The 25,079-nt window shown below is 40.3% G+C and overlaps 1 protein-coding gene across 26 annotated transcripts in view; it reads left to right on the top strand.

The window, feature by feature from the left end:
• nbeaa (neurobeachin a) overlaps positions 1-25,079 on the top strand; it is a 925,612-nt gene that overhangs the window by 576,187 nt on the left and 324,346 nt on the right. For all 26 annotated transcript variants that reach the window (XM_051927338.1, XM_051927337.1, XM_051927335.1 and 23 more), the window contains one exon: positions 7,529-7,653. In XM_051927338.1, coding sequence (XP_051783298.1) covers positions 7,529-7,653 — 125 coding nt within the window. The remainder of the gene's footprint in view (positions 1-7,528; positions 7,654-25,079) is intronic.

Below are 25,079 nucleotides of genomic sequence, written 5' to 3'. Positions count from 1 at the left end.
TGTTTGACTTTGACATTTGGTGGTATTTTGATTTATTCAAACAATGACCTTTGATAGTTTATTGAGGGGTGGCATGGTGGTGCAGTGGGTAGCGCTGCTGCTCCCTCACAGTTAGGAGACCTAGGTTCGCTTCCTGAGTCCTCCCTGCGTGGAGTTTGCATGTTCTCCCCGTGTCTGCGTGGGTTTCCTCCCACAGTCCAAAGACATGCAGGTTAGGTGCATTGGCGTTCCTAAATTGTCCCTAGTGTGAGCTTGGTGTGTGTGTGTGTGCCCTGTGGTGGGCTGGCGCCCCGCCCAGTGTTTGTTTCCTGCCTTGCGCCCTGTGTTGGCTGGGATTGGCTCCAGCAGACCCCCGTGACCCTGTAGTTAGGATATAGCGGGTTGGATAATGGATGGATGGATAGTTTATTGAGTGTGATTCAGTCTAACCCCCTTACTACGTCTTGTGGATTTTGTTTTACTCACACTCTAAATAATCTGATGAACACCCAAAAACATGATGCTCACCTTTAATCGACTTAGGTAACATTAACATAAGGCAGTGTGCAATAGCTAATTTACTTTATAGTCAAACTGGGTTGTTACCTATGTTGACAAATGATGGACAACCCCTAACTCTGTCCAATATAATCAAATAAATCGATGATGAATCGAGCTGGGAAATCAAAGGGGAACCAGCACTCTTTGAGCAAATGTCTTGGTACCTTTGTGATTGAAACTCCAAGGGGGACACCCCAACCTCCCACCCCATTCCTCAATATAATATTTGTTACATTCCATGCAAAATATGTATAGCAATTGACTGCAAGACTCCGTAGTGAGTGTGACATTTTCACTTTCGCTTAGGGCATTAAGAGCGCTGGAGCTGGCACTGGTAGTGCATTAAATATGTTTAGCAATTAAATGGTAAAAATGATAGACATTACATTAGAGTCATCATAAGTATTATAAAGGACCGTGAAGTTATTTTCAAAAGAATTAATACACATAGACTAAATCTAAAATACAAGAAAGCAAAGATTTGATTTGAATATCATGATTGTGGCTGTCACAAAAACAGATATTAGAGTTTTGCAGTTTAGAATTTAAAGATTTATGCTTCATTTTTCCATTACAAAATGGTGAGTGGATGGTGAACTGAATATATTTTTTTAATTTTAAAATTTAATGAAAGGCAAATATTCTTTCTGAAAAATGTACACACGACTAATTAAAGGAAAAACTTTAATCAGCTTTATTCTCTGTGACATCCATTAGGTCATTTGTGGCTTTTCATATAGATGTTCACAGAATTTTTTTATTCAGCAGAATGGAAAGCTAGGTTTATAATATAATAAGTTTGACTATATATACAGTATATATAGAATGTTGTGTTGGTAGAGGATATGTAAGGAAAATTTTCAATGCACAGTTACTTGTAATAGTATAATTCCATCTAGTATATCATATCTGTGCTTGTGATTTATGACTGCTTCTCAAGTCGCTCTATATGTATCAAAGAGTGATGAAGGTATTTATCTTTTGCCTGCGTCTTGTGGTTCGCTGGACTGGCTTTCCATCAAGGGTGTCTTGTACCTGATGCTGTCTTTATGATGCTGAAATGGAAAAATCTAATTTAGGAAATAAAATTGCATCAACAGAAAATGTCTAATAAAGCTGTGTTTTTCAAAAAATATATGATAGTCAAATATTTGGCCTCATCCTAAAATTAGTTTTAGCATACGTAGGTTAAAGAACTTAAACTCCTTTCTTTCATGTGGTCATTTCTTTCTGCTGTAAAAATACACTTCTAACATCTATTCAGTTTACAAAACCCAGTTTATCCAATTTTTGAGTCACAGGGCTATGAAACCTGGAATCCTCATATGCTAAGCAGGAAACGGCCCTTAGCGCTTTGAAGAGCACATTCAAACCCTCACCTGTACTCATGTCATGCATGCAAGTGACGGTTGTTGTCAGTGCTTTATGTTGTTGAGCTAATTGAGAATATTCTATCATCGAAAGCTTATCCCTTAAATCCTTAAGTGTTTCCCATTTATTCATGCAGCTTCACCTTCTTCAGCCAGCTAGTGGATTGTTGAAGGACTTACTTCACACAGTCCATTCAAAGTTCAGATCCACTTTCAAGGCAATTATCATACATCATTATTTATGCAAATCAGCAGTTGCAAATAATGCCACTGCAAATAACCCTCTCCTTCTGCACCACATACTGTTGTCAAACTCTTCAGTATAGAGTGCTTCAAGTGGATTAATGAACAGGAGTTCCAGCTACCCCAAAAGGCAGCACATTGTGTATATCCCAAAAATATCAGTTAACTGAAAGTTTTGTCAGGAGGTCTAAAATTCTATCCTAATGTTGTGCAAGTCTGTACATCAGTAACAGCAAATGTTAGGTGCAGACTATTGCTGCTAATTGAGGTTCTATCAGTTACTAAATACAAGAGTTCCTATGATTGTGTTACTGCTGAAAGAGGTGTTGGTGAGGCCAGAAGGGGACGCTTACCCTGTGGTCTGTTTGCGGAGAAAGTGAAGAAATGCCCAAAACCAGACTACTCCTTTTTATTTTGGAATTCCCACCTATTACATACTTACATAAGAATTAATAGAAAAATGATACACTTGTTATTGTGTATAATACGAAGTATACAAAGAATACAAGGTTAAAATCAGAAATGGGCACCCGGCCTTGATGACCTAATAAGCCAAATCAGAAAATAAGAAATTTAAAGAAAGGAGCAGATATCTGTAATTACATTATAAACACATTTCGTTCCGTTAACATTGAATATATACATTACTAAAAATGTCTTGTCAATTTCCACTAGTCAAACGAAATTACAATTATCTCTAATTCGAATGTAGGCAATTCAAGGTGTTATCTTTAAATAATGATAATTCTTTGCATTTATATAGCGCTTTTCTCATTACTCAAAGCGCTCAGCAATTGCAGGTTAAGGGCCTTGCTTAAGGGCCCAACAGAGCAGAGTCCCTTTTTGGCATTTACGGGATTCGAACCAGCAACCTTCCGATTGCCAGTGCAGAGCCACCACTCCACCCCTTTAAATACGGGAATCACCAAGTGTAAATTTTACACCACCGTCTAGAGAGGAGAGCAATGAAGGTCAGTAGGAACGAGACAAAATACTTGTGTGTGAATGAGAGGGAGGTCACTGGAATGGTGAGGATGCAGGGAGTAGAGCTGGCGAAGGTGGATACAATACAATACAATACAGTTTATTTTTGTATAGCCCAAAATCACACAGGAAGTGCCGCAATGGGCTTTAACAGGCTCTGCCTCTTGACAGCCCCCCAGCCTTGACTCTCTAAGAAGACAAGGAAAAACTCCCAAAAAAAACCTAGTAGGGAAAAATGGAAGAAACCTTGGGAAAGGCAGTTCAAAGAGAGACCCCTTTCCAGGTAGGTTGGGCGTGCAGTGGGTGTCAAAAGAAGAGGGTCAGTACAATACAATGCAGTACACAGAACAGAACAATTTCTCAATATAGTAAGAAATAAAAAATATAAATTTTAGAAGTACAGAGCAGAATTTAACAGTAGATGATATATCCCATAATAAGATTTGGATTTGTATAGAGTCCTGGAGACCTCATCCTTCAAGCTGCCTCCCCATTTGGCCATTCCACGGCTGAAACAGTGCTGGGCCAGCCAATCTGATGAAAGGACCCCTCTTTCCCATGATTCCTGTGATCCTCCATCTGGGATGACTTTTCCTTAGGCAGGCAAAACAACTTGACAGGTGGGCCGTGGCACCAAGTGCCACATTTGAGTACTGAGAAGAAAAACAGAATAAGTGAGGGTTAGTATACAATTATAACTGTCATGTTACTTATGTTTAAGTGCTAATGACTAACAACAGAGATGCAGTCTGTACAGTTAATCAGCAGCTCTAGTCAGGATATGCTAAACTGAAGTAGTGAGTCTTCAGCCGGGATTTAAAAGCTGAGACCGAAGGGGCATCTCTTATAGTAGCAGGCAGACCATTCCGCAGTTTAGGGGCCCTGTAACTAAAAGCTCGACCTCCCACTGTTATTTTATTAATCCTTGGAATCATAAGCAGACCGGCATCTTGAGATCTTAATGTGCGCTCTGGTTTGTAAGTCATGATAAGTTCAGACAAGTAAGCCGGACCTCGACCATTTAATGCTTTATATGTTAAAAAAAGGATTTTGAAATACTTGGGATCAACAGTACAGAGTAATGGGTATTGTGGAAGACAGGTGAAAAAGAGAGTGCAGGCAGGGTGGAATGGGTGGAGAAGAGTGTCAGGAGTGATTTGTGACAGACGGGTATTAGCAAGAGAGAAAGGGAAGGTCTACAGGACGGTAGTGAGACCAGCTATGTTATATGGGTTGGAGACGGTGACACTGACCAGAAAGCAGGAGACAAAGCTGGAGGTAGCAGAGTTAAAGACTCGGTGTGATAAGGATGGACAGGATTAGAAATGAGAACATTAGAGGGTCAGCTCAGGTTGGACAGTTGAGAGACAAAGTCAGAGTAGGAATATGATTTGGAGTAAGAGCATATTTAGTATCATAGCAAGTCTTTTAAAATAAGTTGATCTAATTTACACTATATAGCCAAAAGTATATGGACCCCAGTCTAAATTATTGAGTTCAGGTGCTTCAGCAGCAACCATTGTTAGCACAGAATCAAGCACACAGCCATTCAATCTCCATTGACAAATGTTGGAAATAGAATGAAAAGCTCAGTGATTTTAAATGTGGCACTGTTATGTGACATGAAATTTTAGCTCTGTTAGAACTGTAAGGACTCTGCTGTCAACTGTAAGCATTATTATTGTGAAGTCAAAGCAACAACAGCTCAGCCATAAATTAGGAGGCCACTCAAACTCACAGGATGATGCACAAGTGTATATATAATGTGTATAAATCGCCTATCCTTTATTGCATCACTAATAACAGAGTACCAAGCTGCCTCTGGAAGCCACATCAGCAAAAGAACTGTATATTGGGAGTTTCATGAAATGGGTTTCCATGACCGAGCAGCTGCACCCAAACCTAAGATCACCAAGCACAACACCAAGCATTGGCTGTAGCAGCTACTACTGGAGTCTGTTGCCATGGGAACGTATTCTCTTTACTATTTGGCAGTCTGATGGACAAATCTGAGTTTGGCAGAGGCTGGGAAAATGGTACGTTTTGGACTGCATGGTGGAAGGGGGATAATGGCCAGGGGCTGTTGTTCAGGGTTTGGGCTAGGCCCTTTGTTCACAATGAAGGTTGCTGTTAATGTTACAATATACAAAGATGTTTTAGACAATTATGCACTTCCAACTTTGTGGCAAAAGTTTGGGAAAGACCTTTTTCTGCATAAAGCCAGGTCAAAAAAAACATGGTTTGATGAGTTTAATATGGACAAAATAAAGTGGTCTGCATAGAGACCTGAACTCAACCCTATTAAACACTCTGGGATCAATTGAAACACCGATTGTGACCCAAGTTTTCCCATCCAAAAATCATTACCTCACCTTCCAAATGCTCCTTTGACTGAATGAGCACAAATTCCCACAAACACACTCTGATATCTAATGGAAGGCTTTCTCAGAAGAGTAAAGACTGTTATAGCTTCAAGTGGGGTGGTGGTGGTGGTGGGAAGAGTGTGCAACGACATGTTGATGCCCATGCTTTTGGAATCGGATTGTCCTACAAGCTGGTATAGTTGTGAAGGTCAGGTGTCCCCACACGTTTGGCCATATAATGTACATCTTGTCTCCTTTCCTTCAGAAACTTCAGGACAAGTCATTGATCTTAAACAAATTATTCAGATATGTATACAAGAATGTATAGAAGAATTAGAACTGTTTAATTTCATTGAAAATGTTAATGTGATATTTAGAAATAACATTAAATATTCAGAAAATAATGTGCATGTAAATGCATTCATTATAGAGTGTGACAGACGACCGGGACCCATGCCCGGCCGGGACGCACCTTCTCTATATGTTCCAGGGGAGTAAGCATGGGCTGCGCAGTACCTCCCCCGGACCACTTGGTGGCAGCCCCCCTGGGTGACTGTGGTGCCTCAGATACCCGCAGAGTTCTCCACAGCCCTGTTGGGATCCGGGGTGGCCACCAGGTGGTGCTGCTGGGGTTCCTGGGCCCGTCTGGGCCGTAGTTCATCCACACCCGGAGGTGCAATCAGAGGCAGGTGGTCAAGCACCTGAAGCACTTGCGGGCGAGCTATAAAAGGGGCCAGCAGCCACCACTCCGGGAGCCAGAGTCGGGAGGAGGAGGACAATGCTTGCCGGGATGAGTGGTGATAAAGAGAGTAGTGTGCCTTTTGCTTTGGTTTGTACTTTTGGGATTGTGTACTGCCTGTGAGACATGGATCAGACGTGCCCCACAGGTGAAGAAAAATAGGTTTATTTGCTTTTATACGTGCGTCCGGTGTCAGTCTGTGTCAGGTCGGCGCCTATATAGCGCCTTTGTTACAAGAGTATACTGTATGTAAATCAGTGGCCAAAATCCCAGGTGATGATTTGTACTCCATTTTATTGTATAGTAAAATAGGAAAATGACTAAGACAGGTGAATAGTTTTGATAGCCACTATAACCACAGATACTATTAGACTTTGGTGTCTGTCACATATTTTCATTTACTTCTAGTACAAGACTACAAGAACTGGCTTATTTGTGTTGGTACTCGTATAAATTTGTTGAACACTCCAAAGGATAAGGATGTAGATATTCACAGATGAATGGTGGCTTCAGACATCCTCCCGTTATATGCTTTCTCAGCAGGAACTTGTAGTTTCACCATTGCCTCTTTCTACCTTCACAAAGTGTTTCTATGAAACCTTTACATATTTCTTAGCTTTGAGAACTCAAGAAAACTAAGGCACTTAGTAATATGATGCTGGATCTTCCAGTTAATGGTTTGCATTAGCTGCAAGCAATAAAATTAGCCAAGGTCTTTGCTAATGTTGGAATAATAATTTACGGAGATGGTTACCACATGCTGAAACTTTTTTGAGCTCTAATTCAGTGTTATTAATAATGAATAAAAATGCAATTTTCTTTTGGCTGTTTGTGGGCCTGGGGAATTATTTCAATGAATATTTCAGCACATTATTTTAATCATGGTTTCTAATACAGTATGTAAGTGGGGCAGTGTTTTATAGTTTCTGGTTTAGTCTGGAGAGACATGATGGTCATTAAACTGCACACAGTTTCCATTGAGGTTCCCCCTTTGATTTACAGGACTTGTTAAAAACACAGTAAAAAAGAAGGCAAGCTGAGCCATTTATACTTGTAATTTGATGCTTTATTTGTTAATGGTCTTGTTGTGACTTATAGCCTAGGCTGTAGGTATGCTATGGCTGCTTGACAAAATTGAAGCTTTAAATATGTAAAATAATCTGCATAATTGCCATGACATTTTTTATGAATGCATTGTTTACAGGGTTCCTCACTGCTATAGTAAAAAAAAAAAGATAGAATTCTGATTTTTCCTTGCATTTGAATCTGTATCTTATGTCTTTTCCCAGTCAGTTGCATGATTTCTGGCGCCTGGACTATTGGGAAGATGATCTGCGAAGGAGAAGGCGTTTTGTCCGCAATGCCTTTGGGTCCACCCACCCAGATGTCATGCTGAAATCTATAGAAGACTATGGTCAGTCAGCAGCTTTATTATTCCTTCTAAACAGGTTATTGAGCATATGTAATGTAACTACTCTTCAGTTAAACGTCTGATTATCATGCTGTCTCTTACTTTTACAGCTTTCTACTCTTAAGTGTAAAACGGCTGCGGTTTGAATTACTGACATATCTTCAAAGTACATGTTTATATGTTGATGGAAAATGGATGGTTAGGATGAATATTTTTCTTATTAGTTCCCAAAATATACTGTAATTTTTTTTATTAGAATAGGTCAAAACACATCCAGAATTGCAAAATGTCAAGCTTATTGCAAGCATTTTGACATTATATTCAGCCATTATTTAGCTCTGAATACTACTTTATTATGGGTAGAGAGATTCTTATAAAAGTAAGAGCCTGGTTAGCAGTGCATCACTCAACTTAAAAAGCTACTAGCATTCTGTAAAAGGCATTTTATGCAAATAGAATATTTGTGTAGCTGTCAATTCGAAAATGAATTATGAATCAACATAAGGAACAAGAATTAAATAAGTAGTAATCATTCATATATACTGAAATGTCCACAGTGGTTTTCTAAGCTTTACTAGCTGCGAACAGCACTGAAAAATGCCAACCAGATTCTAAAAAACTTAGCTGCACCTCTTAAAGTCAGTTTAATTTATCTAGTTTTAAACCAAATAGGACATTAATAACCCATTGTGTTATATATTGGATGTTTTAGGATTTTTCTCGTCAAGCACAATGATACTGTGCTTGCAATCTTTTCATGATAGATTGTTTATTAAGTAGTAGCACTCCTTCAGGGATTGTCTAGATAGAGCTTTTACAGGATCAAGGCAGTTTGATGAATAAGTAAAGATTTTATTTTAATAGAATGTAATGTCTATTAGCAGTCCCAAAATGTGCCCCAGTGAAGTAAGTGCTTGACGGCATCTCTAACAAGTAGGGTCTTGTCCCAGATACTGTGCATTTTGGCTTAAAGTTGAAAAGATCTGTGAAATGTCCATATTAAGATAAACCATGTTTTGTACAAGAAGAATGATTATCGAGGCTGACCATTAATTACTGTATCTGAAAAGTCAGTAGATTCTTTATAGCACTCATCATTGAGCTTGTGCATTTTCATTTTAATGTATTAACAGCAAATTATCAAACACACAACAGTTTTATACATAAATTTACAAAGTACATTAAACACAGTAAAAAAGAGCAGTTGCAGTATCCTCTTTAATAAAATTCCTGTGTGCGTCCAGGTGTCTGTGTGTGTGTCTTCTGGTGAAGTGTGCATGCGCGGGGCACGGTGCGGCGCGCGATATTACTGTCACAGAAAGTTAGAGGCGTTTTACGGAAATACAAACCAGTATTACTGCGAGAGGAAATTAAAGGTACACAATACAGTGACTCATATTACAGCCACATACAAGCCAGTATCACTGTCAGAGGAGATTAAAGGCATATTACCGACACGCACTCCTGTATTACCGCCAGAGAAAATTAAAGGTATATTACGGACGTACAAGCCAGCGAACGTACAAGACAGTATTACTGTCACAGAAAATTTAAGACACACAATACACGGCGGCAGCCCACGAAGAACGGTCAGCTCAGCAAGTAAACATCAACAAAAGAAAGGCTGAAAGAAAGAAAATTACGACCCAACAAAAAGAATGAGGTCAAAGTCCCTTGCCATTTAATATAGACTGTTCCTACTAATGTTTATGCACTACTGTTCTAGCGCCCGTTATTGTAACGGGCTAAATGACTAGTTTTATATAAATAACTAACTACAATATTGTGATGCCAGGGATGCTTGCAGCTGGCGTGATCAACTTGAACCTGGGTTGTCAATTGTCACGTATCGAGGATGAGCGAGTGCAATGAGGACTCAAACTACCAAAGGCTGGTATAAGAAGTGTTCAGTGCTTTTATTAAAACAATTCAAAACAAAAGCAAACAGCATCCAAAGTACGGTGCAGTTAATTTTCATTGAATAAATTTTCCATGAATAAATGTTCTAAAAATGGTTCAAAATCAAAGTTTAAAACACAGGATCCATCAGTCTCAATATGTCCTTCCAATTCTGTGCCTCTACAGCTCTACTTAAGATGTCAGCTCAGGTGCAGCCAACCCCCTCCAGCATGTGTGGTCCATGGTTCTTAACGTTTTTTTTTCCCATAACCCAATTTCATCTTTTTTGTGTCTTTGTGACCCACAATTGCCGTGGTGTGTCATCAAGGGGATCCATCCTCCTGGCCAGTGGCAACCCAATGTAAAGCATTCAGCTCATCATTTGTTACATTTCCTGTTCAGTAGTATTGTGATTTATGACCAATAATAGGTCTCAACGGATAGACTAGGAAACACTGAACTCAACAATAGAAGATAAACTAGAAATTACTCAAACAGTGTCTAAGATTAATGAAACTAATCAACAAAGAACAAATGACTCAAAAAATAAATCAGAAATCACCACAAGAAACGAAAAAGTACAAATAAAAGTCAAACATTAATTACCCATGCCAAGAACAATTCTAAATCTATTATTGTAAATTCCAAAATGACTTATGTTCATAAGTCTCAAAAAGTGAATTATAGTAACTCCAAATGAAAATGCTCAAAACAGAGAAGACCAAAACTAAATTCTAGAGGAGAGAATTATAAGGGAAGAGCTAAAAACACAGCAGCTAAATACTTCCTAACACCACAGCAAAAAGATGTGGCTACTGACAGACTTTTATATTACTCACTTGAATCCAGTATCTGAGAGCACTAATCCAATGTCTTGCCCTATCCCAGCAAAATCGGAACAACTTTAGAAGGGATCGGGAAAAACTAAAAATACAATATAAAGCATAAACAAGACAATAGGACAATTGTGTAGGATCAGTGAAAATCAAATACGGTAATCCCTCCTCCATCGCGGGAGTTGCGTTCCAGAGCCACCCGCGAAATAAGAAAATCCGCAACGTAGAAACCATATGTTTATATGGTTATTTTTATATTGTCATGCTTGGGTCACAGATTTGCGCAGAAACACAGGAGGTTGTAGAGAGACAGGAACGTTATTCAAACACTGCAAACAAACATTTGTCTCTTTTTCAAAAGTTTAAACTGTGCTCCATGACAAGACAGAGATGACAGTTCTGTCTCACAATTAAAAGAATGCAAACATATCTTCCTCTTCAAAGGAGCAAACAAATCAATAGGGCTGTTTGGCTTTTAAGTATGCGAAGCACCGTGGCACAAAGCTGTTGAAGGCGGCAGCTCACACCCCCTCCGTCAGGAGCAGGAAGAGAGAGAGAGAGACAGATAAAAAAATCAATACGTGCCCTTCGTGCTTTTAAGTATGCAAAGCACCGTTCATCATGTCGTTTCAGGAAGCAGCTGCACAAAAGATAGCAACGTGAAGATAATCTTTCAGCATTTTTAGACGAGCGTCCTTATCGTCTAGGTGTGCGAACAGCCCCCCCTGCTCAATCCCCATATGTCAGGATCAGAGAAAGTCAGCGCAAGAGACAGAGAAAAGTAAGCTGGGTAGCTTCTCAGCCATCTGCCAATAGCGTCCCTTGTATGAAATCAACTGGGCAAACCAACTGAGGAAGCATGTACCAGAAATTAAAAGACCCATTGTCCGTAGAAACCCGCGAAGCAGCGAAAAATCCGCGATATATATTTAAATATGCTTACATATAAAATCCACGATGGAGTGAAACCGCGAAAGGCGAAGCGTGATATAGCGAAGGATTACTGTAATATAAAATACTAGTTGATTACCCAGTGGCTTCGCTCACTGAGTGCAAGGGAAAAAAATAAAATGTAGTCTATAAGTTATTAAACAGTAAAACATTTTAAGAAGTGAAGATACATTGAGCAGTACTGGAGTGGTTTCGGGTAAACTACATTTTAAAGGCGGTATTTGAATCATCTGTCGGTAGTAGATCCATTTTGAAAGGCGGTACACGACCACTGTGGTACAGAAATTACATTTTCTATGTGATCGTCCAAATTTCTGTCTGACAACCTTGCACTATGTGCCTGTGATTTAAGAGAAAAATAATTCTGATAAATGTGGACGCTGCCCTTCCGTGCTTAATGGACAGAAGGCCCAAACAATTCCTAAGTCCAACACTTTACATGAAGAGGTCTAAACATCTTATTAGATGTAAACTCTCCATCTTCTTAAAATAATTGATCACAACAGCAACCTTGAATGTTGCGGGGTTTTAGTGACCCGAACTCACCATAAGGGACAAACAGAGTCCTGCTTCGATGGCGCGATTACACTCATTCGCAAAGATTTCCACTCTCCCAGGAGCCGATGGGGCACTTGAAGTGTCACAAACAGTGCGAGAGGAGAGGACACTGCCGACCTGTTGTTTACAGCTCGGTGCAGTTAAAAAGTTGAAAGACGCAAAGCTGTTTTCCTCATCTCTTCTACTATCAAGTACTGCCAACTAAAAAAAAGTTAGAATTTGGCAGTTTCCGCGACAGTCACGTGGACGAATAAATAAAACTTCTCTGCGTGTTTGTGTTTACTTCTTTTTAATATCAGTAAAATAACTCTCACACAAATAATAATTCATAAAGACGATATAAAAATGGCATCCACAAACGAAGTGATTAGTTCCTGTATTATAATATGTTCTGTGGTCATACGTAATTTCCATTTTATACGTAATTTCCATATTGCGTGGTCATACATAATTTCCATTTCAAACGCGAAAAGAATTATATATATATATATAGATACAGTAATGGAATCAGAGGTAAGGTAATGATCCAGGCCAGACATTTACCTTTTGAACTGTCTCTCTCAGCTGTAGTATATAAAGTGAAAATAGAAACAATTTTAAATATTGAACTCTGAGAGACGCCATACCTAACTTAAGAAAGTAATGACAGAATACAGCCTTCATGTTTTTTACATACTGAAATTGATTTCATAAATATGAACTAAACTACACACTGCCTCAGAACCCAACGTACGTTTACAGCCCATCTAACAGAACAGTTTGGTCAAAGTATCATAAGTTAGGCTTATACTGTATCTAACAGCATAATAACGACATATTAAAATTGATATTTATTTAATCAGAAGATATTAGGATGTTATTGACTATACAAGGTAATGCTGTTTCTGTCTTGTGACTACAGCTAAAGCTGGAAACATTGAAAACAGCAATGCGTACCCATTTAGTGCATTTTTAATTCACAGATTTACTTTATATATTTCTCATTGACAACATTACTGCTTACAATACGTGATAAAGAATCAGTGTACCTACCATTTACTGCCTGTTTGAATACCTCACAGTTTATTTAGGCTACTTTAATTGTATGTCACTTTGGATAAGCATGTGGAGTAAATATAAGTGCAAATATACTGCTCAAAAAAATGAAAGGAACACTTTTTAATCCGAGTATAGCATCAAGGTCAGTGAAACTTCTGGGCTATTGATCTGGACAGTTAAGTAGCAGAGGGGATTGTTAATCAGTTTGAGCTGCTTTGGTGTTAATGAAATTAACAACAGGTGCCCTAGAGGGACAACAATGAGACGGCCCCCAAAACAGGAATGGGTTAACAGGTGGAGGCCACTCATCTGTTTTTTCACTCATTTTGCATTTGGCTATGGTCATTGTTACTACTAGTAGCATGAAGCGATACTTGGACCCTACAGAGGTTACACAGGTAGTCCAGCATCTCTAAGGATGGCGTATCAATACATGCCATTGCTAGAAAGTTTGCTGTGTCTCCCAGCACAGTCTCAATTGCATGGAGGAGATTCCAGGAAACAGGCAGTTACTCTAGAAGAGCTGGACAGGGCCGTAGAAGGTCCTTAACCCATCAGCAGCACCAGTATCTGCTCCTTTGGGCAAGGAGGAACAGGATGAGCACTTCTGAAGCCCTATAAAATGACCTCCAGCAGGCCGCTGGTGTGAATGTCTCTGACCAAACAATCAGAAACAGACTTCATGAGGGTGGCCTGAGGGCCCAACGTCCTCTAGTGGCCCCTGTGCGCACTACCCAGCACCGTGGATCTCATTTGGCATTTGCCATAGAATAACAGAATTGGCAGGTCCACCACTTCTGCCCTGTGCTTTTCACAGATGAGAGCAGGTTCACCCTGAACACATGTGACAGACGTGAAGGGGTCTGGAGAAGCCATGGAGAAGGTTATGCTGCCTGTAAAATCATTCAGTATGACCAGTTTGGTGGGTGGTCAGTGATGGTCTGAGGAGGCATATCCATGGAGGGACGCACAGACCTCTACAGGCTAGACAATTGCACCTTGACTGCCATTAGATATCAGGATAATCCCTTGACCCATTGTCAGACCCCATGCTGGTGCAGTGGGTCCTGGGTTCATACTGGTGCACGACAATGCCCAGCCTCATGTGTAGTGAGTATGCTGGCAGTTCCTGGAGGATGAAAGAATTGATACCATTGACTGGTCCCCATTTACGCTTGACCTAAATCCAATAGAACACCTCTGGGACATTATGTTTCGGTGCATCTGACGCCACTAGGTTGCACCTCAGACTGTCCAGGAGCTCAGTAATGCTCTGGTCCAGATCTGGGAGGAGATCCCTCAGGACACCATCCATCTTCTCATTAAGAGCATGGCCCGATGTTGTCAGGCATGCATTCAAGCACGTGGGAGCCATACAAACTAGTGAGTACGATTTAGAGCTGCTTTAATGAAATTCGGCAAAATGGACCCGCCTGCCTGCCACATCAGTTTTTCAGTTTGATTTTTGGGGTGTCTTTGAATTCAGCCCTCTGTAGGTTGATGATTTTAATTTCTATCAATCAATGTGGCATCCTTTCGTTCGTAACACATTACCCAGTCCGTATCAGTAGAGATATCCAGCAGGATTTGTTTTCCCATTGAGATCTGATGTGTTTTCAAAGTGTTCCTTCAATTTGTAGTTTATAATATCTCAAATAAACATATTGCCTTAAGATAGTATCTGTTGGGATTGACATTGTCTTCTCTCGAACCTAAAAGTGGATTAAGTGAATCATTTAATTGAATGATGGATGGAGAGGCAAATAGACATATTGTACACTGTAATTGATTTTGAGAATGTTATGTTAACTTGTTAGGCAATTAATGCATACATTTCACCCTTCACTTAAATAGTATTTCTACTTAGATGATTTAGTCTTCCTGTTTGAACAAGCTCACTCCTTTACAGAAGAGTTACTGAGCTTGAACGGGGGACTAGGGTCGCACGCCCAATGCTTGTTGGACATTGTTCTAGGATTGTCAGTAATCTTAGAGAGTGTGGCCTTGTTTTATCATCTAACCCTAAAATCATCATGCTTTACGGCCCACACTGTCCCTTATCACTTTACATAGGCTTTGGTATAGAATTTCAGACAAAAATGATAAGTACCCCAGACTGACAAAGCACACAATTTTCAGCAGCAGATTGATTTTTACCCTTGCCATGTCCTATCCAAGTAAATATTAATTAGGATTGCCTTTTCACCTCTTGAGATATGAGAATATCATAAAGAAAATTTATACAGCTGCCAATTTAATCCATCCATCCATCGATTATCCAACCCGCTATATCCTATCTACAGGGTCACGGGGGTCTGCTGGAGCCAATCCCAGCCAACACAGGGCGCAAGGCAGGAAACAAACCCTGGGCAGGGCGCCAGCTCACCGCAATGCCAATTTAATTGTTCTTCTAAATCAATCTAAATTGATTATTTGAAGACAGTTTGCAGACTAGTTTTATGACAATTGGAAGTATATTTCTGGTAAGTAGTTCTTTTGAATTCCAAAGTCCTTTAGCACAGTAAACATTTAAAAAGCTGTTGTGTAAGCAGTCCTATCAGTGTTCCTAAAGCAAAATCAAATATTATTTCACACATTTAATAGTAGGCAATGTAATAAATTATTTAGAAATCACAGTATTGAATAAATCAGTTGAGGATAGTGCATGAAAGAGTAATAAGATTGTCAAAAGACTAGAATCCTAATAATGACAACATATCGGCCTTTTATCAACAGCAAATCTCCATTTTGGGTTAAGCCCTCCACTTATATTGCCCCCTGGACTTCTCCATATAAGCTGGAGGTTTGCATTAATATAGAATGTGCAAGATCAGGCAAAAGTAGATGATGATAACAACAAATTTGAAAAGACCACAGATTGTCGCCAGGAATCTGGACAAAAGACCAACACAAGTAGAGACACCGCACAATACCTAAGTCAACTAAGGCTCGGCTGGTTTTACAGTTCATTTACCCCTATGGAAATGGCACCTAAGGTGCGTAGCTTGAAACTAAAATCAAACAGCAGTATTTTGAGCTAGCTTGACAGGTACCCCATAGTGGGTTGGTTTAAGCTTTTTGCCCAAAGCTGCTGGGATACACAGCAACACCCAATGATTCTAAGCTTGATAGACTGATTAGAAAATGAGTGCATAGATGGATATATTGATGGGTAGAATAATTTTTATATTAACATCATTTAGATGTACCTTTGTAATGGACAAGTGTGTACTTCACAGTTTTAAAGAAGAGCAAGTCAAATAAAACACAAAGCTGTCCACCATGCCTGTTCTGAAAGGAACAGAAATAATAATGTCAGCCAGTTTTAAACGCAGCTACTTATGGCCTCAAGTGATGGTGGTGTTGAAGAGTCTGGAAAAAATTGTTTTCTTTTTTAGTGAAATAATCACAGTATAAGAACATTTTATGACAAACAACACCTGTCTGTAATTTTTCATATAGAGAAACATAGCAAAAGCTATTACGCTGTCTGGTGTATGCAATAGGGCCCGCGTCTTCCAAAGAAAAGTCTTTATTGCAAAAACAACAGGTGTTGCATATCTAGACAAACTTTTACAATTTAATGGGTATATATAAATTGCTGAAGTAAAATTGAATTCAGATGTTAGGAAAATTATTTTTCAGATTTGTGACTTTGTTTGTTTTAAACATTTTAATGTGTGAATGAATGAGGACAGGTGGTTGTGTTAAGGCTTGCATTCCATCTGTAAAGTCCTAGTTTGGCAGAGAACTTGTTAAATGTTAAGCACATTTGCTCTTTTAAAATGCTGAATATGTTAAATGCACAGTAGTCATGTGAAAACATTTACTTCAGTCTGAAGTCAAAGTTACAGCATGTGTTTTATGCAATCATTAATCACAATACCTTTGTAGTAGTTTTCAACCAATTTTTACTTGAAAATACACTTTCTGCTGCCAATTATAATACTTAAAAGAAAAATAATTTCCCTGTTAGGAACAGTCTATGTCGAATTTATTAATTTTCTGAGCCTGGTTTTTTTTCCCCATTACATTATTATTAGCAATCAGATCTAGTTCCAACAACATCATTCACAAGCTGGGATATGACTAGTCCATCATAGGTTAAGGAATATACAGAGAAAGGATACATAAGCACAAGGAGAACATGGAGACTGCAAATATAGTACAGTATATAGTGTCTGGGTAGCAACTGAACTCAGACCTTTGGATCTGTGAATACAATGTGTGATATGTTTGCCTTTATTTAAATACAAGAAAACACAATGAACTTTAAAGCAGTGATACAGAGCATCTTTTATTCTGCTTAAAACCTCATTAAAAATAACTGTTGCAGAGTCTTAATCATTTCAATTTCTACATGTTTTTCTCTTGTTTTGCAAAAATTTCCACCCACTTATCAGTTTTCTAATCTGCTTATTCGGTTCAGGATCAGAGGGGCTGGCACATATACAGGTAGCTTTGGACATTAGCCTGGGACAAACAATGGATACAATTTAACAGTCAAACATCCAGGAAATGTTTTTTCATTATATCAGTCTACTGACATTTCTCAAAATTAGTTAACTGTTATGTACAATATAAGTAAATAAATACTTTTAAATTTGTTTGATGAAATGAATGGTGTCCTATTCCATGTTACTTCCTACCTTGTGTCTGATTCTGCCAGGAATGAATGGATAAATGTGTGAAATGTGTGTGTGTGTGTGTGAGAGAGAGAGAAAGAGAGAGAGAAATTTGGGGGGGCGGCTTTTTGTGGACTGGTATCCCATCAGGGCTTACTACTTTATACCTGATGCTACAGGGATAGTATGTGGTCCACCAAGACATTATATTGAACTGAGAAGTTTCAGAAAATTGATGGCTGTAAAAGTAAATTTAGATTAACTTGTTGAAGTTTGCACCACCAACAGATATGATGCATAGACAACAATACAGGTTAAGTCAAGTCAAGTTGGGGAGCATGCACTGGTACAGTGCGTTGCTGTACCCACCACACAACGAAACAACTTGGGATCCCGGTTTGCAACCCCCCAGTTAGACACGCGCCCCAGTCCCACCCTCCAGAAATGACCCTCTATCTGCCGCAGCCAGGTGTTACATGGGCGACCCCTTGGCCTGGTCCAGCCACTCAGTCCCCAACAATGAGGATCTTATGAGCCAGATCACCCTCGAGGAAACGCGCCACATGGCCGTAGTGCCATAACTGACGCGCCCTCACAATGCAGGTAATGTGCCTCATTCGGGACTCCATGAGCAACGCTCATTCGACACAAAGTCGAACCAATGGTACCCAAGGATTCTCCGAAGAAACACAGTACCAAAGGAGTCCAGTCTTCATCTCAGGTCACTGGATAGCGTCCATCTCTCACAACCATATTGCATAGACATCGGGAGCGCCACATACCCCTTTCTAGCAACCTCATTACCTACCATGCTGTCCCAATCCGTCTACTGACTTCATAGAAAGAGTCACCAGAGACATGAATGTCACTGCCAAGGTAAGTAAGCATCTTGACAAGGTCGACACTCTCTCCGCAGACAGACACATTGCTGATGGCTGTGCCCAAGAGGTCATTAAAGGCCTTGATCTTGGTTTTTATCAGGACACTCGCAAGCCCAAACTCCATTGACTCCGCGAAGATCACAGCTTTGGTTGTGAAGAAAGAAAGATTCACGGATCTTGACTTTGATAGCAATACAGAAAGTATTAAAATGATCTCAAATGAGGTTGGGCCACTTAAGCAGCTTCCACTGTAACTGTTCCAGTTACAACACCACTCAATAATAAGACGAGGTAACCCATAGTTTACTCCTGAGTTTCCTGGTGTACACTGTATTCCATTTTCTGTCTTTGCTGTAACTAACAGAATGAGCCAGTGAACACGGAATTGAAATAAGGGGTCAGCTTTCTTGGGCATTTATAGCTGCACTGACTGCTTTTACTATGAAGCTATGAAGTGTTTCTTCAGTAATGATCCAAATAAAAACTGACCATAAACCGTAAAACTTTATTTAAATGTTATTTGCTAAAGTAGAATTTGCTGCATTCACTTCAGCAGCCTGTTTGCCAAATACAGTTGTTATTTAAAGAAGAACTGCCCAATCAATGGAATTCATTTTTGGAAATATTTCACTATTTAGTGCTGCTGGTGTTTTAGCTTTCTGTCAGGATTTTTATGTTACTGATTTTTGCTTTTTTGTCACATTTATTTTGAATTGTCATTTAGTCAGTCAGTCAGTCATCATCCAACCCGCTATATCCTAGCACAGGGTCACGGGGGTCTGCTGGAGCCAATCCCAGCCAACACAGGGTGCAAGGCTGGAACAAACCCCGGGCAGGGCGCCAGCCCACCGCAGGGCACACACCACCTAACCTGCATGTCTTTGGACTGTGGGAGGAAACCCACGCAGACACGGGGAGAACATGCAAACTCTACGCAGGGAGGACCCAGGAAGCAAACCTGGGTCTCCTTACTGCGAGGCAGCAGCGCTACCACTGCTCCACCGTGCCGCCCAATTGTCATTTAACCATCTATTATATTTTGTCCATAGGGGCCTTGTCTCAAAGCCACATTGCCCACACTCATAAAGAGACAACATAACCTCATATGGTACATTCCAACTTAGGACTGTGTATCGTTTAGCGACCAGGAGATCTTAAAGCAGTCCTTCCTGGTCTCATGTGCATGACATGCTTAACCCAGTTTACTTTTGTCTGTTATACTAGGACACCTAATTCTTGTTTGTCTGGGGCGCTCAGTGCACATGCAGGGTTTAGCATCTCCTATCACTTTTAGTTGCTCTGCTCATTCCAGTTTAGGGCTCTCTGGTACGAGCTGATGCCCTTACTCTTGGCAGACTTGTACCAGCCAGGCACCCATTTGCAGGATTAAAATCTTGTGCTTCTTAGAGTAGACATTGTTTGGTAAAAGTGATGTATTTATTTTTGCAATGTGATTCATAACCTGCTTTATTAAGAAGCATCCTGAGCATGGTATATCTTTGTTTTTCAAACATTCTGGCTATTACTATTGAAAAACTGGTATAAATGCATATGAAAACATTTCCCAAGCATAGACACCCATGCGTATTATTGTGAGAATACCCTTTCACCCTGTCTCTGCTGCCTGAAGAAAGCAATGGAATATTCCTGCAACTACAGTACAAGCACTAAGAAAGAGAAACTAGGCCCAGTCCCAAGAAATCGTATTTATCTATAGTTCCTGCAGGTAAGGCACAACTTGCTTAGTATCTGCCTTTTCAATGACTGGGTGTGCCAGTAATTTACTACTGGAAGCGCCTTATGTACAGTAGCTATACTGATTAGTTATTCATTATAGTGCTTCTTAGATGGCAATAATGATTTGGCTAGTGCTTATAGTTGCTTACTAATTTTTTTGTAGGTAAATTTCAGCCGCTGTATCATTAGTTTGTTGTTTGTATGTTGAGATTATTTAGTTCAGGACAGCATTTAAACTAATTGTTTCCATTTGCCCTTATTCCAACTTCACAGACCTTTCAAGATCCTAACCTCTCGTGTTTTATATCACACTTTCACATTACCTAGATTTATTATTTCAGTCTCTTTCTCCAGGTGTCTGTTTGCTTCATTCAATCCATTTAGAATACTTGCAGTGCCCACCATGTTCTGCCAAGTGTCATCTCTGCACCCGCAGCTCAAGTTATGGTATTTATTGAGTGTTTTAGGAAGATGATTCATGTCAGGCCAGTGTAGTGTTTTACTTGACTATCTTGGCTTTATAGTTGCATTCATTCCTTTGCTGCAGCACAACTCAAGCAGTAATATTCAGCACAATAGATATTCCCAACTTTATCTGCCATACCTTATAGTTCTGTTTAATAGGACTAGGTTTTTTCATTCCTAATTGCATACATGAGACCTTCAGCTTAGATTCTGTGGAATTATCAAATGAGTGATGGCACCTTTCTGGGTTATCAAGTGGGCGCCCCCCTTCCTCAACGTTTCACTGACAGGCCCACAATGTCTCCAGAGGGTTCAGCAGTGAAGACGACATCTACCCAGTTGAGGCCCAGCTGGAGTTCTTGCTCTTGAGCCAGAGCCATTGACTGCCCTTTTCAGCAGCTCTGGAGAGGCCCTTCAATGCTTGCTGGTGAGCCTGTCCCTGCTCTCCCAACTCCCAGAGTAGCCTTGACGTTGAGGTGGCAATAAACCCTCTGCAGCCCACCTCGACTGGTCGAACCTTAGCTTTCCAGCCACATTGTTGCACATCGGTTGCGAGATCGACATATCTCAGCTTCTTGCACTCGTAGGCCTCCTTCACTGCATCCTCCCATGGTACAGTAAGCTCAATAATGTAGATGAGCTGGAGTGATTCCGACCATAGCACAAGGTCATGTATGAGGTTGGTAGATGCAATCTCAGCTGGGAAACAGAGTTTTTGACCTAGGTCCACCAACAACTTCCAATCTCATGCAGCACCCAGCTGCCTGAAGTCTGGTCCTGGAGTGGCATGTCCATCTCGACCCTCTCCTTCCCAGACAAATGTTATTTCCAGCCAATGAAATAAAGGGGGAGGGAGAGCATTAACACTCATCCGTTGCTTCTCTGGCACTCCTGCCAAGCACTGTAGCACCTGGTTGTGCCGCCAGGTGTAGTGGCCTTGAGAGAGGCTGGTCTGGCAACCCACCAAGATGTGTTTTAATGTTGATGGTGACAGGCAGAGCGAGCATGTGGGATCTTTTCCATACCACTGGCTTAGATTTTTTTGGAGACAGCAGGACATCATAGGCAGCCCTGATGGTGATGCTCGCTCTAATTGCCTCCATTTCCCACAGGTCTTTTCAGGAGAACTTCCTCTTTTCTACTCCCTCCCATCTCAGCCATTGCTTTTGGTTCCTTCCTGGACCTGACCCACAATGTTCCTGTGCATAAGTGTTGCCTTTGCAAGCTTGGTTGCTTCTGCTGGTGACCATTTCCTACCAGTATCTAAATTTGGGGCAATTTGGGCAACAACAGGATTGCTTGACACTCTTAGCATCATCTCCAGCCTCAGAGGCCGTAAATCAGTGGTGGGCAATGTCGGTCCTAGAGGGCCACAGTGGTTGCAAGTTTTTGTTACAACCCAGTTGCTTAATTAGAAGCCAATCCTTGCCAGTCTCAGACCTTATTTAATTTTATGGCTTGTTAGTCTGCAATGTTAGGTTCTTATATCGTAGGTTTTTTCCTTTCCAAGGATATTATCCAAGTGATATAAAGCCTAAAATGGATCATTTTCAGGCTGTCACATTTTCCACTTAAGTGTTTTATTAAACCAAATAGTGCCTGATGAATCAACACAGGTGTAAATAGAAATACATTAGATGGAGAACTGCTGATTCCTTTGTCATTTGAATCTCATTGCTAATAAGGAGCCATTAAAAACAGTGAAGGAAGATGTTTAAGACAGATATAAGCATTTAAGGGGTGAGAACCTTAACAAACAAGACCACTAAAACGAAGCATCAAAATGTCACTTGAGCAATAAGTGCTTCATAGTAATAGTTGACCTCTCATTAAGAACTGGGCTGGAACAAAAACCTGCAGCCACTGTGGTCCTTCAGGACCGGCATGACTCATCCCTGCACTAAATTGTTCCTGTAGAAATATGCATGCGTTTCATGTAACAGATTAGCATCCAGTTGCTTCTTAGTATTGTAAATAGTATTGCCAAGCTCTTCTCGTCCACAACCCTAAAATGGATAAGTGGATTAGAAAATTAATGGATGGATGGATGGGCAGATTAAATATTTCAACTAGGTGATTTATCAAACTGCATTTCTTCTTGGATAATGATAAGTAGGTTGCTGTGGTTTGATTGGCTAATGATCCATACTTTGCATATTTAACAGAAATGTCTAACTGATGCTAAGAGCCTGTCAGCATTTTAAGTGCCCTGTTCAGGGATGCTGGATACATTGAAGCTCATACTTTCCCAAGTGACACAGTAGATATATGTAACATAAACTCTGGCCATTACATAGAGAATTACCTTTTACTTATGATGTTAAAAAACAACATAATTTTGCCATTCACACAAACTGACCAAAGGTTGTGTTTACATCATCCTACTGGAACAGAAAACTCTGTACAGCTGTTAGTTTCAGTCCCCTACTCCATCATTTATTTATGAAATGTTCAATTACAACTAATTATATTTAGAGATTTTCATCAAAGTAAATAGCGATCACCCACTAGTTAAAAGCAGCACACCACCCATAGATGGACCGCCTGTTCATACAAAGAGAGTAGACGCAACAGAGGGGTTGTCTTTATTTTTTCAGCTCTTCTGCCCAGCTTCAGGTGATAATTCATTGACATTGGTCCTCTAAAACAAAGGTACTTCTGCATCTGCATTTGTTCTTACTGCTTTTTGTACTAACCACTTACTATTTTCTTCTAGCATGGTTTTGTGTACAACTTGGTTAGCGGTAACTTGTTTAATGACAGTAGATTTAATCCTAGCCTTAAAGACCGAAGAACAGTCGTAGACTACTAAGGACTGTTGTAAGTCGCTCTGGATAAGAGCGTCTGCTAAATAATGTAAATGTAAATGTAAATGTAAATGCTTAATGTGAAATCACTTTAACTTCTTGCACGCCTGAAGGTTTTCCCATTTATTGAGTAATTTCTGAATTCTGGGCACATGTGAATAAAAGTGAGTCATGCACATAACTTCAGGATGTCAGTGTTTCATAGTAACTTTACAGTTTTTCAGTTTCCCATTATTGGTAGACTTTCCTGCGTTTTTGTTATTCAGGAATAAAAAATAAACAAAACCAATTTAACATTCACAAACTGCTGCACTTTTTCTCTTTTGCTTAAAAAGCAGTGATGTTATTGGTTTCACACCCTGCATCCTTAACTATCCTAACACAGGGTCACAGGGGTCTGCTGGAGCCAATCCCAGCCAGCACAGGGTGCAAGGCAGGAACAAACCCTAGGCAGGGCGCCAGCCCACCGCAGGGCACACACACACACCAAGCGCACACACTAGGGACAATTTAGGATCACCAATGCACCTAACCTGCATGTCTTTGGACTGTGGGAGGAAACCCACGCAGACACGGGGAGAACATTCAAACTCCACGCAGGGAGGACCCGGAAAGTGAACCCAGGTCTCCTTACTGTGAGGCAGCAGTGCTACCCCCTGTGCCACCGTGCCGCCCACATCCTTATTTTTGTGATCACCCCTGGAGGTTACTGGATTACATCATGTGTAAATAAATCTCAATACATTTCTGTGATGGTTAACACCAGAATTTGACAGGATTGACATATGAAAGGGTGTTTTTAACTTGTTACTGTTTGTTTGTATATCTGCTTCAGATTCTTCAAATTCAATTTTGTGTACTGTATGTTTTACAAAAAGCTGGGAACAAAGTTCATATATTTAATATATTTTTGACGGATTGTAGTAAGTCCTCTTTCAAAAACTTCCACAGATGCAAAGTCTTATGTTTTCCTTTACATTTATTCTTAAAGTGTAGTTATATTAAGTAAGCTTAAAATAAAAAACAGCTTTTAATTGATTAATGAGCAATTGTTGTTATAGGGACAGTCATAAAAGTGAACCAAAAATGCAGGGTCGTTGCATCTCAGGAAATTAAAATATTTAGTCAATGGATGGAGAATAAAGAAAGTAACTAAAATAACTGGAGAAAAATATATGTAACAGTATTAATTGTGAATATGCTCATGCACCAACCATGTAAGGTTTTACCCATCCATCCATCCATCCATTTTCCAACCTGCTGAATCCGAACACAGGGTCATGGGGGTCTGCTGGAGCCAGTCCCAGCCAACACAGGGCACAAGGCAGGAACCAATCCCGGGCAGGGTGCCAACCCACCGCAGGACACACACAAACACACCCACACACCAAGCACACACTAGGGCCAATTTAGGATCGCCAATGCACCTAACTTGCATGTCTTTGGACTGTGGGAGGAAACCGGAGCGCCCGGAGGAAAATCACACAGACACGGGGAGAACATGCAAACTCCACGCAGGGAGGACCCAGGAAGCGAACCCAGGTCTCCTAACTGCGAGGCAGCAGCGCTACCACTGCGCCACCGTGCCACCGAAGGCTTTACCACAAAGCTTAAATGTTCCTTTAGTCTGGA

The sequence above is a fragment of the Erpetoichthys calabaricus genome, chromosome 4 (genome assembly GCF_900747795.2).
Source record: "Erpetoichthys calabaricus chromosome 4, fErpCal1.3, whole genome shotgun sequence".
NCBI lineage: Eukaryota > Metazoa > Chordata > Cladistia > Polypteriformes > Polypteridae > Erpetoichthys > Erpetoichthys calabaricus.
The sequence above is the reverse complement of the archived record's forward strand: the minus strand, read 5'-3'. Positions and strand labels throughout refer to the sequence as shown.